Here is a 19255-nt window from a genome sequence, read left to right on the forward strand (position 1 = left end):
CCCCTCGCAGTACAGATCGGAACAGCTATGCCAATAAGGGAAAACACCATAACAGGGAGGGCAAAACATTACTATGGATGATCATCTGGTTTTTTCTGCTAAACTAACACAGAATGTAAAGGGTTCCTTTTATATGGGTACAGACTCTCTAAGTACCGAATACTTGGCAACGGAGACATTAGTCAAAGATCAATACAACATATTAGTCTTATTAAAATTGTGGGCGTAAGGTTTACCGGTTCTTTGTGGGTCTCATCCACGCAGTTCCCATTGGAGTCACTAGATGACGCAATGCTTATGTAATGCTCGTACGAGCCGTTGCTTCCCAGACTCCCATATCCGCTGGAACCATTGTTATGAACAGGCTGAACGCAATGAGAGAGAGAGAGAGAGAGAGAGAGAGAGAGAGAGAGAGAGAGAGAAAACAGAAGATGTTAGCACACAGGATCCACCTTAAATATAGTATACATGAAGGAATTAACGCCATACCCAGCCTTTAAATGGGACATGTCAATAACTATTCAGTATAAAGCATTTTCCAATTCATATTCACAAAAATGCACCACATTAATACACTAGTAACCAGTGAGGTCACTGAAACACAGTGGGGGCAGCCATATTGTGGATTATACTAGTACAAATGGAAATGCACCTCATTAATACTCTAGTAACCAGTGAGGTCACTGAGACACAGTTGAGGCAGCCATATTGTGGATTATACTAGTACAAATGGAAATGCACCTCATCAATACTCTAGTAACCAGTGAGGTCACTGAAACACAGTGGGGGCAGCCATATTGTGGATTATACTAGTACTCATGGAAATACACCTCATCAATACTCTAGTAACCAGTGATGTAACTTCCACATTTGGAAGCTCTGGCCACAAAGTGCAAAGCAATCCAGGATATGGAAATCTTTGTAATTTCAAAAAAGCATCATAATAATTCAAATGTTTGCCACTGGGAATGTGCAAAAAGAAATGTAGGGGAGCTGTAAAGCACTAAAATCCCATAATCTGTACTCTACAGATTAACCATGCACCTATATACCTATTCAGCACTGACCGTTATATAAATAAGGACTTCTACCTAGCACCTGTTTAACGAGTGTGAAAAGGAACATATGCAAAATGCTGCCCTATACGCTATATTATGTGCTAGATAGGATAGCAGACTATAGTATAGTACAGCAATAATGAACTGTAACGCACCACAGGCAGGGAGGGGGGGGATCTATTTTTTCTCTGTCATCCACTAAGGGACACTGGAGAGTTAAAAAGCTGGGGTGTGAAGAATGGAGACCGGAGGTAGCACTATGTAAAAATCATTAAAAAAATGCACAGCTGGCTCCTCCCCCTTCACGCCCCTGTCCCTCCAGTTTGAAAAATTGTGCCGAGGAAGAAAGAAGCACATCTGGGAGTTCCGTCTCCATATAGAAAATTCAGTGGCCTAATCCCAGTTCATTCAAAAGGGGGAGCAGGTGACACTAATCAGGAGGCAATCAGGAGGAGTTGTAACCCCCCTTTCCCCCCCACACACACAGTGTAGGCGCAGTGAGGTAGAGATCCGGTCAGCAACTCGCTCAGCCAGGTACAGCGGTTATCAGAGCGGCGCCGGAGACTTGGGCGAGAGACGCTAGAGATGCGGGGCTTCAGCGCAGCAGGACGAGAAGAGGAAGCCCAGTGTGCAGAGGACCGGAGCGGGAGTTGAGCGGCGGTGTAAAGGGTGCGGAGGTGCAGTAACACTTGGCGGCAAGCGGAGACCAAAAGCCAGAGAGGAGCTCCGGGGCATGGAAGCAGCCTGACTGACTGTAACCGCCAAGGCGGAGTTATAGGCACCCTCGCTGTCTGGTTAGCCAACAGCGAGGTGACTAGAAATTTTCAGTGGCGGCCATCTTAAGGCGGGCAGGAGAGCGGCCAGTGAGTTCAGGGGGAGGGATGGAGCCACCATTTTGCAGCTCACTGATCTGAGGTACATTGATATGTGTATATTTATTTCTCCCAAAGGACGCCGATAACAGGTCCTGCGGAGGGGAGCGCCAATATCTTCTACAAAGACAGAGACTAGAGAAAAGTTGGTGTGGGGGTTGAAAATCTGAGGCTGGTGCAAAGAAAAAAAAAATGTCATTTTGTTTTTGGTGTTTGATGCCTTTCAAGCTAAATTTTGTTTTATACATTTACCATTTGAGCACCTCTCTGTTTCATTGCTCCCCTTAATCCCTACAGTGTCTCAATCCAATCTAATATTGGTTCAAACAAGTTTGAAACAAAGTTTGATAGCTTCTTGGTTGATGCTTAACAATATGGTATGGTTGGTTCTTTCCCGAATGTTTTTAGTCTACGTTCCCTCTTCTCTACGTCAATTTTTCAAACTGGAGGTACTGGTGGCGTGAAGGGGGAGGAGCCAGCTGTGCACTTTTGATTTTTTTTTTACATTGTGCTACCTCCGGTCTCCATTCCTCACACCCCAGCTGTTTAACTCTCCAGTGTCCCCGAGTGGATACAGAGAAATAGATTTATCGGTAAGTACCAAAATCCCCTTTTTAATGACAAGTTTTGCTTAAATACAGAAGGAAACTATTCCACAAAAGTAGCATTCGGCAACCACAGTATCTTCTAGAAATTATCTATTTTTATCTGTTGGCATCTGTTTGTTTTTTCATTATTAATAAACTGGAATGTGGCTCAACACGTGGCCTATTATCTGTAGAAAACAATGGAATTTAGGGAGGAAAACATCAAAGCACACAAAAAACAAAAACAAAACCCCAACATCCCCCCCCCACATCTATCAGAACATATAAGAGCTGAACGAAAATTCCATGTGATGTGTGAATCACTGGATTCTGGCTGCAGATTGGACGGAAAGAGCTCAACATTTCTATGACATCCTCTGTAACAAAGGGATTTAGTTGCATTATCCTGCAGAATAGTGATGTAATGCCCTATTCTTTCCTGCGGTGGCCAATTATCTGTCACAATGACGGTGGAGGAAAGCAACAAAGGAGGACCTTTCACTGGCTGCCTTGGATAATTGAGGTGGCCTAAATAAACCCAAAAATCATTCTTTCCATTCATCTTTTTTCATAATAACGTTGTTCTGAAACGTCAAAGAAATAGCTGTGAAATGACGGTGTCCTGCAGAACCTCTTATCTCTGTAGTCAGTCTATACTGCATTACAGTATTAGATCGACCAGGTAGACTGATACAACGGAAAGAGGGATGAAAAACAAAAAAACAGGAAAACATTGCAGGACATCACTTCTACTGCTTGGGAACAGCTTCATTCTACATAATTAGTAACACTCCAGAAACGTTACCATCATTATCTACTTGAAGTATAAGAAGAGATATCAAAGTCTTCTGAAGTTAGAAAGGTAGTTAACGAATAGACACCGATGTGTCCTCTTAGGCACCAATAAGTGTTCCTATTTTCAGGACTTGCAGATCTGATGCAAATTGGATTCGATAATAAGTAGCCCAATAATTACCATGACATACATTTTACATGTATGTACTTGTACAGCTTTGTTTTCAAGCAATTAAAACGCTCATTCTATTCTGCAATGAGATCTCTGTATACTCTAAAGGTTACACCTGGTGGTCATCGCACACGCGGTTAACCCCCAGGAGCACTGTTTGGAGAATTTCATGGATTTGCTTTTTTGGTTTATTATGGCAGGGGCACACTGGTAAATACGTTTACATTGGTAGCGGTGCATCTGTAAAGTCCTGTGTCAACTATGTTCCACATGTTACAGTATTCCATCATTTAAATTGGAGTGACCGTATTTTAAATTGTCAAGGTTTAATTGTGAGAAAACAGCAAAAGTCCCCTCCCCCCTCCCCCAGGGGCGATATCAGATTCTAGCACAATCTGAAATTTTCCCAAAATAGATTTAAATTAGACAATGTACCTGTAATAGCACTTTGTAAATCTGTCCTTGTAGCTCTTTAATTTCCTTGTCAACATTGCTAATTTCTGTGCTTCGGGCAGCGAAGACGTCTTCATTGAGTGGGCCCCTAAAACAGAAAGTGGTCACTGGCTTTTGTTCACTTACGTGTACAGGAAAGGGGAAGACTCTCCCAAAACTTGGACCGTCAAACGGAGTACCAGAATATTATAATAAATTATTTTTACACAGGACCACGGACACTAACCACATGCCATTCTAAAGGTTTGCTGGTGAAGCCCAGGTGAAAAGATGAAACATCACCGCATTCATTCACAGTACAAGCACTTACGTTCTGACTTTGTGTCGACCAATGATAAATGCCACTTTTCTACTCCAGGGGTTAACAAAGCTGGACCAACTGGTATCCAATGTGATGTAGTCGCCATTTTGTGTGCGGAACCTGATGGGGGAATGCTCAAATGGTGGCTGTCCGGCATATTTTAGAACTGAAGGGAACAAAACAGAGAGAGGGGAGAAATAGTATCACATAATACTTTAGAAACTGCACTTTGTTGGTTTGGTGACTTAGGGGGTCATTCCGAGTTGTTAGCTCGCAAGCAGATTTTAGCAGCATTGCACACGCTAGGCCGCCGCCCTCTGGGAGTGTATCTTAGCATAGCAGAATTGCGAACGAAAGATTAGCAGAATTGCGAATAGAAAATTCTTAGCAGTTTCTGAGTAGCTCGAGACTTACTCCTACACTGCGATCAGCTCAGCCCGTTTCGTTCCTGGTTTGACGTAACAAACACGCCCTGCGTTCGGCCAGCCACTCCCCCGTTTCTCCAGACACTCCCGCGTTTTATCCTGGCACGCCTGCGTTTTTCCCGCACACTCCCAGAAAACGGTCAGTTTCCGCCCAGAAACACCCACTTCCTGTCAATCACACTCCGAACACTTCAACTATGAAAATTCTTCGATCGGACGTGAGTAAATCTACTAAGTTTTGAGCTAAAATACTTAGCGCATGCACCCTGCATACCATGTGCATGTGCATTTTTCGCCTTAATCGCTCCGTTGCGAAAATCGGCAACGAGCGAACAACTCGGAATGACCCCCTTAGTTAGACATTTCAGTTACCATAAAGGACTCATAAGTAACAGAATAACGAATGAGAGCTACATACTTTTCAATAAAAGATAATTAGATATAGAGATATATATATAGAGATATATATATATATATATATATATATATATATATTTATTTATTATATATATCTATCTACAGCAAGCATTTGCCAAATATCCCTCCCCCCTCAGTTTCTGGGACAGGGTATCTGCATTTTTCTGTTGGATCCCAGGCCTATGCTCAGCTGAAAGGTTGTAGTGCCAGGAACCACCTAGTAACCTTGGCGTTCACCTCTTGTGAGTCAGTAACGGGATGGAGAAGTAATGTTCTAGCAAATGTCACTCTCTACAAGCAGCGGAATAACCAGCTACCACTGAACATCATTCTCCAATCAGGCTCACTATAAGAACATGTCAAGTTTGGAATTCCAGTTACAGTTGTCCTGACTTACTTTTCCTGTGCATGGCGAGCATTAAAGGACGATCTTCAGGGTGCAAGTACATTAAAACAGATGTTCCAACCAAGTCCTGTGGCAAGTAGCCCAATAATGGTACAGCACTGAAAGGGAGGGAGGAATAAGAATAATTATTTTTTTAAAAACACAACACATTCACACAGGCATAGGTGAAATTCATGAAAGACAAACTTAAAAATATCCTCATCCCCCATCAACTATATATATATAAATGTCAGCATTAAAAAGAAGCCCTTTTATTTATGTCCTACATTACTTCCTGCATCTGTTGCCAAAAATCCCCGCTTAGAAGTCTCCAATTAATAGGACAGACTGCTGACGGCAATCGGGCTCACTCAGTGGACATCAGACAATTACTTCCCCCACTGGTAGACGTTTTCTACAACAGGATAAACACAAAACAACTCACCGATCATCCACTTCAAGAAAAACGCTGCCAGGCGTGTGTGTGGTGGTGAATATCCGTTTATCCAGGGGAATTCTGGGAGCTGAAAAACACAGCAAAAAATAAACAAACATAAAATGATGCGCTGTGAAAACTTGCAACCTTTACAAACTACAACTAATCTGACATGTATTGCGCTGGCCGACACATTTCCCTAGCCGACACACTGTCCCACTTTAACAGCGTTACATTCCAAAACATGGAAGGGAACTGGAAATACTTGGAGGTATATTTAGATTAGTGAGCGCACATTATTACACCCTTATCAGTTCTGACCTGTCTGCACCAGTAGAAAGCCTACAGTATAAACACAGCACATGATTTTCTGCTGCCAGGCCGCTGAAAGAGCATATGTCCCATTTAGATTTGCGAGTGCTTATCTCTGTGCTGGCAAGCAGAGACCCGGCTGTGCAAGGAGAAAGCAAACCTTACCCTCGTATCCTGAGTGGATCTTTTCTACCAGAGCAAGGCAACAGGCTTCTGGCTCAACATTAGATGTTCGAACTCTGACAGAATACGGCGTCATTCGATAGGGGCTGTATCGGACCTCATGATCCCGGTCTTTCCCACCTCTGGAATTAAAGAATTACAACTCACAACAAATTGTAGTGTAAAACAGTGAAGGGATTACCCCATACAAATCAGAGCAGAAAATGAACAGATCACAACATATTTACGGCATGAACATGAAGCTGCCTTTGAGCAATTGCTCTACAGGAGCCAATCATAGGTTCCATATATGACTAGATGGGCCAAGTGGTTCTTATCTGAAGTCAAATTCTATATTTCTGCTTCTATATTCCCTGAATCATGCATTACGTCCCCCACGTCTTAGATTGCAAGTACATTTGGGCCAGGCCAACATAACACTGTTCCACCACAATGTACCGCACTATGTAACAGGTCGATGCTTTATAAAAGGATAAAACCAACAAAAACTATTCAGACCTGAGGCTGACATAACATACAACACTGCATTATGGGAATAAATAAATAAATAAAATAAATAAAAGGGTATGAATTAAAATTGGTCAAAGGACTGCATTGGACCATGGAAAACAAGCCTCCAGCAAGTTCCTATACTACTTTCTCAAGGAGTCGCTGAGACAGGACTCAAGCACAGGTTTCCACTGAGATTTCCGGCACATTAGAACTTCTCATGAGTGTACCCAACTGGCTACCACTCTAATGACTTGCACCACTGTGATCCTCAGACATGTATGGGAACCATGGTGGCCTGGAACACTGGACAGGTACCTGAAGCAGTTGGGTGTAATAGTTCTACTTTCAATGACTGGACCTGTCCCTGGTATTCCACCCAGGAGTATAAATAGAAGTCTTACATCCATGTACACAAGCAGTACTGGAGACGCCAGTCACATGACTTGAAGAGGAACCAGCATGTTATCTTACTCCATGGAAGAATAAACATGGAAATAATTATGGCAAGTTTCTAGATCATGTCAGTCCAGCAGGGGATTAATTCCTACTTACAGTCTTATGAACCGCACAAAAAGAAACCACTCGGATCTGATTAAGTAGCTGCCATAAATCCACCCCAAATTTATTTTTGAAAAATCCAGAGGTTCATCACACCGGCTGCAGTGCGCAAAACACCTCTTTGCGGCCGCAAGGCGATTGACAGCGGCGGGTGTTTGCCAAGATTTGCGTCCATCTCTGAATAACCCCCATAGTTACATGATTTTGAGAGGTTTTAAAAAAAGGAGATGTCAAATCCCTACACTTCCTTTATTAAACTTGTGTCCGCCCTCCTGCAGCTTTTACTACACTACCTTCAATATACAGCTACTTTATGTATCCAGTGTCGGATCATAAAACAACATGGCTGAAAAACACAGAAATAACAAGACGATGTAGTGAAAAGATTTAAATGAGAAGGCGGATTTGTGGCGGTGGCAGAAATATACTGTAAAAAGGGGCGACAAGGAGATTATTTTGAAACTAGATCTATTTTTAATGTGCAAGTGTCTATGCATTACACCTGACGTTTAGTCTCTGAGTCCCAGCGCATGCATTAAGCTGCCTGCAGGTCTTTTTCTCTAAACACAAAGGCAAACACGACAGGTCGTCCATCTTTTCAGCATAAGGTTATACATTTAGTTATGATTACATAAGGAACTTCTTTTCTGTGTGAGGTGTTACTGTTAAGTGATTGTGCAACAGAAATGTGTTAGGAGAGGTTATTAGGTTATATTTTGCGGCTCAGAGAAATTGGATGCTTCAAATCTAATTTTCATCTCTTTTGATAACACACTGATTTGACGATGCAAGAGATTTACCGAAGGGGAAAAAAATTAAAAAGTTCTCTTTCGTTAATAAGATTCATTACTAACGGCTTGGTTTCAAAAAAGGTGGCCAAGACCCTGGTATGAAGCACCACATGTACTCTGCACTGACCTTACCAATAAATAAGCTTATTAAGAGGATTTGACCATTTTTTAGTACCAGTCAATTTTTAAGCCCCTATTCCTCTGCAGATCAGAGGAGAATATCCGTTGTTATAACGCCCCAAATGCCCCTTTTCGATACCCCTTCACAAATTAGAAGTCACTCTGGGACAATCTCCATAGGAATGAATGGCGGTGTGTTGATTGGTCAGAGTGAGGGGAACTGCTAAAAAACGGACCAATCAGCGTGGCCCTATTGCTTCCAGTTGGGAGTTTCCCCTGAGTGACCTCTCATTTGCGACTGCGCTCCCAAAGGAGCAGTAGCAGTGTTTTTTGGTTTTGCCGACAACCATGATTTCAGATTAATAAATGTGCAAATGAGAGCGGTGTTGGGTTGTATTTTTTAATACAAGATTTCAACGGTCGCTGTCCGAGTGCTGTCTTGTTTAATATTGTTTTTTTTTTACATGTGGACTACAGGTCCCAACAAGTTGGCCGTGGCATGCTGGCACTCGTAGTCCACCTGTAAAAGAACAATAATAATTGTACCTTTATTTATACTATTGTCTCTGTACCCAAATGTCAGGTTTTTAATGTATAACCTTTTTACATAATCTCTCCTGCTAAAGGCAGCCAGTATATTAATACAATGGTTAATAAATCTGGGGTTTCTATTCTTTTAGCTAATAAAAAACAAACAAAGATGGTGGGCCAATGTTTTCTTGTGTTCCCTCCAGATTTCAGTCGGATTTCTTTAGTAAAATCAGCAGACTGAAAACTTACCTGGACTCCGCCCAAAAACACGAAACTAACTTTGCAGTGCAATGGATGCATGGGCATCTATTTTTTTGCATGCAAGAGAATAACGGACATGTAGCGAACAAACACCGGGAAACTGTTTTTTTTGTTTTTTTTTACACTGAAATTTGTCAATCTAGGACACACCCAGCTATAAAACGCTCTGCACATTATAAATAGGCCCAATCTGCAGTGTAACAAGGTTTTATCAAGGTGAAAATTGTTCGAATTTTACTTTTTTTGTTGATTTGCTCGTAACTCAGGCCTTCTACGTGCAAGAGTTTTTTGGTTTTTTTTTGCATTTTGCACCTTTGTCTCAGATAAGTGTTAGACACATTCACTGTCAGAGTATATCTAACCAGCTATTGCAGATATGATAGGGGTGTACCATCAATGAAAATTAGTCTGGCTCTCACAGAGGATGGGCAGAGTCCTTCATTATGAAAGAAATCTTCATTACTGAAACAGAAAAGCTTTACCACGGGTTCAGAGTCATGTGGCAGAGAACTGAGAGCGGTTCCACCTTTCCCATTCTGAAGGTTTCCTATGTGCAGACATTCCGTGTATCATGTTTACAGAGACGATGGGTAGTTCATTGCAAAATCAGAATGAATACATAGCCATGTGACCATCAGTAAATAAATGATAACCAGCTGTTTTAATCTTTTCCACATGAGGCAATGGTTGTACCAGCACTCCCCATTACATAATCACACACTGCTAGGAATCGCTCTATAATGCAATTTCTATGGGGAGCGCACAGTACCCAAAGTATGCGCTAGATCTAAATGTGCTCCCTCCTGTCCAAAGAAGAAGGAAAAGGTGTGTGTCTGTGGGGTGGGGGTAGAGACACGAATCACCTGCATGATTTTTTTTTTAATTTTTTTTGGTGAGGTGTGGGGGTTGCTACAGCAGTAAAGGAGGTATTGGGTATTACAGTGTTAAGCAATAAAATTACTGAGGAGCTGTCGGCAGATTCTCATTTTCAGAAACATTCTAACAGGTGAGGAAATACAAGATTACTGGGAAGGAGCAGACTGCTGCAATACAGTAACTCAGAATCTGCTGCTTTACAGAAGCCGGTGGAGAAGATTACATAACTAGAGCTTGCAGCTCCGGGAGGTCAGGGTGCACATTTACTAGCAGCAGCAGTCGAGATGCAGCGCAGATGATCTACACTTATACAACACGTCCATGCTATGCTCAGCGTGTAACATCATAAGCACCATTTAATTAATGTCATGTATGGATTAAGTGTAAAGAAAAAAAATCCATGCTTATTGACATCTGCATAATGCCACCATTCAGCACACTCCTGTCTTCACCAACACCACTAATTAGCAATTCTGCACCAGTTCTAGGAATCCATTGGGTCCTAATTGTACTGAGCAGGAGAGGAGAGGGATAAAGGAGGGAGCGTACAACACATTATCACATGGCTATGGTGTTATGTAATGTCAGGATCCTGCCCCGTGCCCAGTCTCTGACTCAAAGCCAATAAATTTAGGGCATTTAGACTATTCACTCATTCAAATATTCTCAACGTAACTCCGGGGCAGATTTATTAAGCTCGGTGAAGTGATAAATTGGAAGGTGATAAAGAACCAACCAGTCAGTTCCTAACTGATATTTTTTAAACCCAACCTGTAACATGACAGTTAGGATCTGATTGGCTGGTACTTTATCACCTTCCACTTTATCACTTTACCGAGCTTAATAAATCTGCCCCTTAGTTCTTTAAAAAAAAAAAAAAAGTGTTGCAGTGTACTTTCATAATAAAGGACATCAAAAAATCAAAATCATTTTAGATGATTAACAAACACCTTCAAATTAATATTATACAGTATGTTTAAAAAATAAAAAAACCCACAACATATCCACTAGATCAGAGGTTCTCAAACTCGGTCCTCGGGAGCCCACACAGTGCATGTTTTGCAGGTAACCCAGCAGGTGCACAGGTGTATTAATTACTCACTGACACATTTTAAAAGGTCCACAGGTGGAGCTAATTATTTCACTTGCGATTCTGTGAGGAGACCTGCAAAACATGCACTGTGTGGGCCCCCAAGGACCGAGTTTGAGAACCTCTGCACTAGATAAACTGGATTCACCAGCCATCCAATGAGTTAACCCAGTGACTGGTGGCCTGCATGATGGGACGCGCCAATGAGTGGAGGAGGGACTAATGGGGACAGCCTAACTCCCCCCCCCCCCCCCCCCCCCCCCAAATCTGGTGTCAACAACAGTGTCAATGCCACCATAGCTAATAGTGCCCTGCTGCCAATTTAGGACCCTGGAGGTCTAGTGGGGGTGTGGAAATAACCTGGCCCTCACTGCCATCACCAGCGGGGCCTCGCTCCCAGGTGGCAAGCAGGGAGCCAGCAAACCTGCCCCAATGTGCCGGGCTTTTGTGTGCCTGTGCCCTGGCCGAGGTCACTGGACCTATTACCAGTGCTCCAGTTGCCATGCACAGGTTGGTGGAGCGGTGGGGAGATGCGCGTGGGCACTGCCCTCCTGCACACTCAGGTGAAAGCAATTATAAAATGAAAGAAGAAAAAGAATGGGGGACAAACGTGTCCGCTGACCGTGTTTAGTGTCCAAGTCAGCTCAACACCCTATAGCCATGGTTAAACATGTGTTCCCCATGGATGAGAGGGGACCAAAAAAAAAAAGTTTTTACTCTTCAAGAAGTGTGGTTATCACCCAATTCAATTGCAGGTGAAGATTACACGCGATAATTCTCTGCAAGGATTTAACATAATTTTATTTATTTTTTTCAACTCCTGAGCAGGTGCAAAGTTCATGAAAATCCCTATATTTATTTAAAAGGAGAACGCACAATACTCCAACTAAGGGCACCAGAAGGACCTATACCCTGGCACTATGCATTTTCCGTTGCCATTAGGGTAACACTGTGGAAAAGACATTTAAGATGGACAATTCCCTTCAGATGGCTTTGACATACAGATACCCTACACTTCTGCAGTTTCAGGGTCATACAACAGCCATAATCACTAATATTATACAAAAGAAATTGTAACCTAAACCTGGGTGCTATGAGAGTCAGCAAAAAAAGTACTCCAAAACAAGTCACCCAAACTTGTGCAGCGCTAAATATACAAAAGAAAGAGCTAATTAGTTCTTGGGCCAATCCTGTTTCACAAATATCGGTCTGTATTATGAGTAAAACTTTGCATACATATATCCACTTATAGAGAGTATGAAGAATACACAAAGGCTTCTTTAACTGGATAACAAAGCAGATTCTTCACAAGAATACAAGCACACCACATTAAAATGGAATACAGAGTGAGGCTCACACTCTGGACCGGATGTAATTACGTCAGAGCTGGCTGGAGGTGATTTTTTTAAAGAGGCATGCTTTTGCCCGGTACATGCTTGCCGCTTTACAAAAACGTCCGAGTTCGGCCAGGAACCCGCACCTCTGTCTTACATGGAAACAGCTGATACAGGCATATAAAGGTTTCTCTGTTCAATATTATAAATGCAGATTCATCAGAAACTCATATGGATAAAAACTAAAAAAAAAAACTTCTCATAGTGTAGAAGATCAGAAACACTTCTATACGTACACACACACACACACACACGATGGATCCCGGGTGTTTATGCGGCTAGACATGTTGAGCCTTATTACCAAAGAAAGGTCTATCTTTCCAGAGAGCGAACACTGTCCTATCAGCAAAGTGTGCTTGCTACACTGTGTGTCTAGAAGAGTCTTGTGCAGCAGTCAGGTCCCAACACAAGGTCCACTATGGACTACTATAGACAGCAACAACTGCTAACTACAGGGATAGCGTAGTTATCTGTAGTACAATAGAAAGACTACACAAATGAGAACAAACCAGCCAAGATGGTGAAAGTGTAAAATTAGATCCTGCAGCAGTAGAAGATTATTTATAGTCTGAGACAGTCCTGGTTGTCAGATCTGAAGATTTAATCTACATAGGAAAGGTTACTGCATCCAGACACGTTACTAAACAACACACCGGCTCCCGCAGTGAGACGTTTGAAGTTCACAGTAACATTTAGTTTTGCTTTGAAGCACTTCGCTCACTAGAGATGCAAACATTTAAGGGAAAAAAAAAATAATAATAAAAAAAATATATATAAAAAAAAATAGTCTTCACAAATGCAGGCACGCCAATTTCCTGGGCAATATTTACATCTCGCAAATCATTAATGCCTAAGAGTAATTTATTTTTCATTTAGAGAAGCATGGGTTTTGCCACAATTCACATTTTCAAAAGCAATAAAAATACAAGCTTACCTTATTCTACAGAAAAAGGATTTGACTTGAGTATATTCATAAAGTGACGCTGCAAAAGTGAATGAAAAATACAAAAAGAAATCAGAAGGTTGCCAGGGAATATATGTGAGGATCTATCTTGGTCCTTAGAATAATCACAAAGAAATAAAAATAACTATTGTTTTACATGTAAGACCATAAAGATACATTATTCTTGAAAAATCTGACTTGTCATCTGTACTATTACTAAAAAAAGGGGCATTTCAAAGGCTAAAATTTCTGATAGAGGGGGAGAAACAAAATCTGAGTTACGTGCATCATCTGAGGCTTAAGGTGTGTACACACGGTGAGATCCTTGCTATGACCGATTTTGATCATGTGATTTCCCTTGAACGCCCCCAGAGCCCAGATAGTCAAAATCGTACATAGTCAAAATCTGTGCTAAGTACTAATTTTCACTATACTTTGTACTAGATAGTACACTAGTCAAGATTGACTTGCCTGCACAGTCTATTTAGCCTTGCGATGCCGGGCATCGGGATCGCAAGTTGCCTAACACCTTGAGATGTGCACTAACTTTCCTTTTATCTCAGTGTGTACACACCTTTACCGTGCAGAGTAATTACATAGCTCCGGGCACTTAACCCAGGTGCTAAGTTAGCATGTTAGCTGTGGAGTTAACACTCGTGGAAATTGTCAAGTAACTGCAAGGCATAAAACCCGGGAGCTACAAAAGGCATGGTAAAGGCCAGCACACACGTCCAGAGATGCGTGCTGAACGATCTCTCCCCCCACTCAACACAGCGCGATGTGTGCTGAGAGGGAGAGGGGGAAGGGGTGATATGTGCTAGATTGTGCAGGCCAAACTAGCACTGGCGATAGCGCTGTGCAGGGCCGCGCATCGCTATCGCTGCGGGGCATACACCCGAGAAATCCGTGCTTACAATCTAAGCAATCTAGTCAGATTGCTTAGATTTTAAGAGCGGATCTCTCCCTGTGTACCCCCCTTAACGCCTGCAGCTAATTGAATCAGGTGTGGTTCATTAGGTCGACCTAATGACCGCCATCCAATTGAATCCACTCCATTAGGCCAGGAATTCAGGTTACAGCATATTTTATACCAGTGAAAATTCAGAGTACAAAACCAGCGCCATCCGTGCATGTGACTATATAGTGTATAGGTGTGAAGAGATTATGAATCTTGAGAAGCGGATACACAGAATGGAGGCATACATATTAAACGTGGCTTTTAATGCATTAAGACTTATTCATAATTGGAATGAAAAAAAGAAAACAAAAAAAAAAAATTCTAGTACAGTACATCTGTAGCAAATGTGTTAACAAACTGCACGAGTCCAATAAGATAAAGCTACCTAAAATTAAATTCTATTCTTTCCATAAATAAGCGTGTGTGACAACATAGCACTACAAGACCCGGGATGAACTTGATGTAATTGTCTAACCAATCTGCCCATGTATGTAAATGATTTACTAGTTGCAAAACGAGCTTAGCTGCTGGGTACTATAGGAGCACACTGAAGTTCCGGGCTATACCTGTCTCTGCTCCGATATTCCAAGGCAGGAGATGGGACTGGGTTGTGTGCTTGTAGAAGACACTGACATCCTGAGGGGCCAGCAGTTCCACAAAGCGCGAGGAGTCCAGCAGTTTCTTCTTGCAGTTCAGTATGTATGCTGCCTGCTCAGAGATGTACACCATCTTCCCAGAGGTCAGCGAGAACACAATCACAAATGTGTCCTATGAAGGAAAATGGATAGAAACATTTTTAACAAAATAAAATCTGATTTACAGCACCACTGAAAAGCACTTTTAATGTAGTGCCCTGATGTTGCATTTAAAATCTTTGCTTGCCATGCAATGCCAGTAGAGCGCTGTAGAAACAAGGCCACACAAACACTCTGAGGATCTAATCAATAGCATTTTAACAGTAGGTCTAGAGCAGTGGTCTCCAACCTTATTTGGGGTATGAGCTACTTTTGGAAAATAAAACCTCTGAAGGAGCTACCCCCTCCGCCCAATGCACGTGCGTTCCTGCGAAAGTGGGTGCGGCCTCAACTACAAGTAATGCCCCCGCGTAGTGCCAGATACACAAATAATGCCCCTCAGCAGAGCCAGATATTCAAATAATGCCTCCCAGCAGTGCCAGATACACAGATAATGCCTCCCAGCAGTGCCCGATACATAGATAATGCCTCCCAGCAGTGCCAGAGACACAGATAATGCCTCCCAGCAGTGCCAGATACACAGATAATGCCCCCCCCGCAGCGTCCGATACACAAATAATGCCCCGCCCCGCCGCAGTGTCCGATACAGTGCCCCACACAGTGCTAACCCTTGCTGGCTTCTTCTACTGCCACCGGTGCTGCTGCTCCTCCTGTATGAGGGACGGATGGGGAGAAGAGCGCAGCGCGCGCCTCTCCTGTGAAGTTCGGAGAGCAGCTGTGGTGAGGGTGACAGTCTCCGGTGGCGGGCATTTAAAATATAGTGCCGGTAAGCGAGCCAATTAAAACTCGCGGTCCGGCAGCCAATCAGGTGCCGCCACTGCCGGTCCATGAGCTCTGATTGGCTGACGGCCGGCACCATAATAAAAATGAAGGGAGGAGTGCCAGTGACTGCTCAAGCCCGTGCGCTCTGTGAGCTACCGAAAATACTACGGCGAGCTACCAGTAGTTCGCGAACTACGGGTTGGAGATCACTGGTCTAGAGTAAGAGGGCAATGCCTCTATAAACAGCTTCTAATGGGTAATGAAAATATGAAAATCTGTGGTATATTCAATAAGTTCCCATCTGTCCATCTAATGAAGCTTAAAAGGCCCAATCCTTTCCTGACTTGGAGGTACATGGGTGCAGATTCAGGGCTGGGAGTGGAGTAAGTAACCTTTTGCATCTGGGTAAAAGCTTCATGCGCTGCAGATGGGGCCAATGTATAATGTGCATAGATTTACATTTGGGAGAGGAGTGTCCAAACTCGAAATCTAAATAACAGTGTAACAATAAAGCTATTGTGGAACCTATTTGTAGCCTAAATGCAAAAGCAGACACCATTTACCCTGCACGCAAAAGCAATATATGTTTTTTCTCCCCCTTGCATTACAACATGGTTTTCTCAGGTGCAGTTATCCCTATTTCAGCTCAGATTCAGGCCCACAGTTGCCCAAACTCGATAAGATCTAGCTGCTCCCTAAAAAGATGACCAAACATCCAGGCCATTAATAGACTTCTGTACATTTACCGACACACCAGGTGTGAGGTGTTTTACCTATTTTAAGAATGGGTTTCTCCTGGTTGTGATTATTGGAGAGTTGTGCAAGTGCAGGTATCACTGGGGTTGGGGGCTAGAACCTTAAGAGTCCACACATGGGAGCATATGGGTCTACTATGTAGCGGTGGAGAAGAAAGATCTCTCGGTAGCATCCTTCTATAATGCTGTACTATATTTTACATCTTCTTTGTAGCATGAAATAGCAGGTACCACTTTCCCCGTAAACTAACAGGAAGCATGAGGATATATGACTTACCTGCAAATCAAACAATTGGCGATTTGTTGATTCTTGGTGACCTCAAGTTGTGTTCATTAATATATCATGCAAAATGCTGGTTAAATTGCCCTTGATGGACAAACTACTTTAAATCATCTCCTGACAGATCTGAAAAGGAACAAGACTCATAAGCATACCGTGTTCTTTGGCGGATGTTCTGACGTTATGGTCTCCAGATCTTCAATGGTATGTAGGTTGGAATCCACTCGAGATGTACCACTGTCACCACGGACCTGGAAAAATGCACTGTTTGCTGCGGGACAAGAAAAAGTGACATTATAGGACACAGTATTTGGTCACAATCAATACAAATAATTATTGTATGTAGATGCAAACCCCGGATATTAAACAGCACACAGTACAAGTAAACCCTTTCCATCAGACCAGAGCCATTCCAAACTCTCACTGCATGTAAATAAAGTATATAAGTGCTCCCATCCATACACAGCTCAGCCAACACGCAAGGACACATTAGCCACTTTTGGGCTAATTTATGAGTCAGGAGCAGATGTTATGAAGCAAAGGGATACGCAATCAGTACGAGATCCCGGCGGTTGGGATCCTGGTCAGGAGACAGACGCCGGAAGCCCAACAGCTGGGATCCCAGCGGCGAGCGCAGCGTGTCCCCTCGCGGGCTCGCAATGGCGACCGAAGTTTCTATTCCCCTCCGGGTGGTGGCGTGGACCACCACCCGAAAGGGGTAACCAGCCGGCGGTCAGGACTCCGACCGCCGATATTTTAGCTGGTGTCGGTATCCTGACTGCCGGGTTCCCGACAGGCGGTCAACTGACTGCCTCCAGAGATACAAAGGAAGATCCTGCTTTCACACGGTCTGCTCTCTCACTATCCTTTAATACAGGAAAATCAGGCAGCTTTATTTATATATTGCAATTGAAAGATAAGCTAACAGACAACACCATTCCCAATTCTCAGTCTATCAGCACTGTGGCCGGAGACCCCGTCAGCCACATGGACAAAGGCATGTAAGGGGTTAACCCTCCATCACCGGCGCCATTTTTAAATAGACGAATTGGCGCCATGTTCTATAAATGCATGTTTAATAATGTATTATAAGTTATATCATTGCGCAGTGCATAGTTGGAGAATGATGGACTGCACAGTTATAGAACTGCATGGACAAAGCACTTATGAGAAAAGTATGAGGTATTTTGTTTCTAAAAGGCATTGACAATTGATCTTCAGCAACTTGTACATAGAAAGTCATATGTTCATTGTCCTAGCTCCAGTAGGGAATAGGTGTTGATTAGCAGGCCTTCTGGTGGCCAAACATTTTCTTTGAGATACAAACTTAGGTCTGGAGAGCAGACTGTAGGGTGCTTTGCAGCATCTCCTGTTCTGTGATAAGCCAAAACTGGTTTTGCATGATGTGAAAGACAACAGTGGATGCTAAATCAGATTGTGTTTTACGAATGCAAACTAGTGGGTTTCATGTAACAACAGTTTGACCTAAGATTTCCTAAGCTGCATTATGTAGGATGCAGATTTATGTTTAAATTACAAGAACTTTGTCTATGGGTGAAAGGGTGAATGCAATTGAAATTCAAGTTATATTTACATGTGTGAAAGAGACAGGAACATGTTAATCAGATTGTGTTTGGGAAAGCACACTGGTTTGGGTCATATAAGAAAAGGAGCAGAACATTGCTTTATCTGATTCTTAACTCTTTTGAAATGTAACTTGTATTTATTTATATTTTGTGCGATAACCTGATTGGTTGGAGAAGACAGGGAGGGCTTACCCCCCTGTGATATTGTATGTTGGTTTGAGATAAAAAGAGGAGGTTTGTGAGCTTCAGGAGGTATTATACCAATTTCATTCTGCTGTAAACATCTGCTGTATTGCTGTTGTCCCTAGAAATAGGGAAGGGTCTTTTTTTAAGACTGTTTGGGTGAAAAAACATCTTCTGCCTCAAGACGACCACTTCTTCTTGTGACCTGCAGGGCTAGGCGAAACCTAGCTCCATTCTTCAGCTGGCCAGGGTAAACCCAGCGTCTCCAAGCTCCGCCTCCCGCCAGCTACCATGCAGAGGCTTGGTCAAGTGACCAGCGGGGATTCGTCAACAACACACAGGGGTGGTAAGACAGAGCAGAACCGTGGTTCCAGATGCCACGGCAACAAGGAGTCTGGTGGTGGCAGCGTAGTACACGCCCACTGTGCAGTGAGTGGAGTCCGTAACAGACTGTTACTGACAGTAAGCGGGAATCCCTATTTGGCCAGGTCCCACGTGACCTAAATCTCCATTCCGTGACTGGG

General features: G+C 42.9%; 1 protein-coding gene across 4 annotated transcripts in view; it reads right to left on the reverse strand.

Moving 5' to 3' along the window:
* PER3 (period circadian regulator 3) overlaps positions 1-19255 on the reverse strand; it is a 75071-nt gene that overhangs the window by 41117 nt on the left and 14699 nt on the right. For all 4 annotated transcript variants that reach the window (XM_063943379.1, XM_063943376.1, XM_063943377.1 and 1 more), the window contains exons 4-12: positions 17118-17233; positions 14977-15178; positions 13444-13492; positions 6379-6518; positions 5911-5989; positions 5478-5584; positions 4248-4404; positions 3920-4025; positions 237-365 (exon numbers count right to left, since the gene is read on the reverse strand). In XM_063943379.1, coding sequence (XP_063799449.1) covers positions 237-365; positions 3920-4025; positions 4248-4404; positions 5478-5584; positions 5911-5989; positions 6379-6518; positions 13444-13492; positions 14977-15178; positions 17118-17233 — 1085 coding nt within the window. The remainder of the gene's footprint in view (positions 1-236; positions 366-3919; positions 4026-4247; positions 4405-5477; positions 5585-5910; positions 5990-6378; positions 6519-13443; positions 13493-14976; positions 15179-17117; positions 17234-19255) is intronic.

This window comes from Pseudophryne corroboree, chromosome 10 (genome assembly GCF_028390025.1).
Source record: "Pseudophryne corroboree isolate aPseCor3 chromosome 10, aPseCor3.hap2, whole genome shotgun sequence".
Lineage (NCBI taxonomy): Eukaryota > Metazoa > Chordata > Amphibia > Anura > Myobatrachidae > Pseudophryne > Pseudophryne corroboree.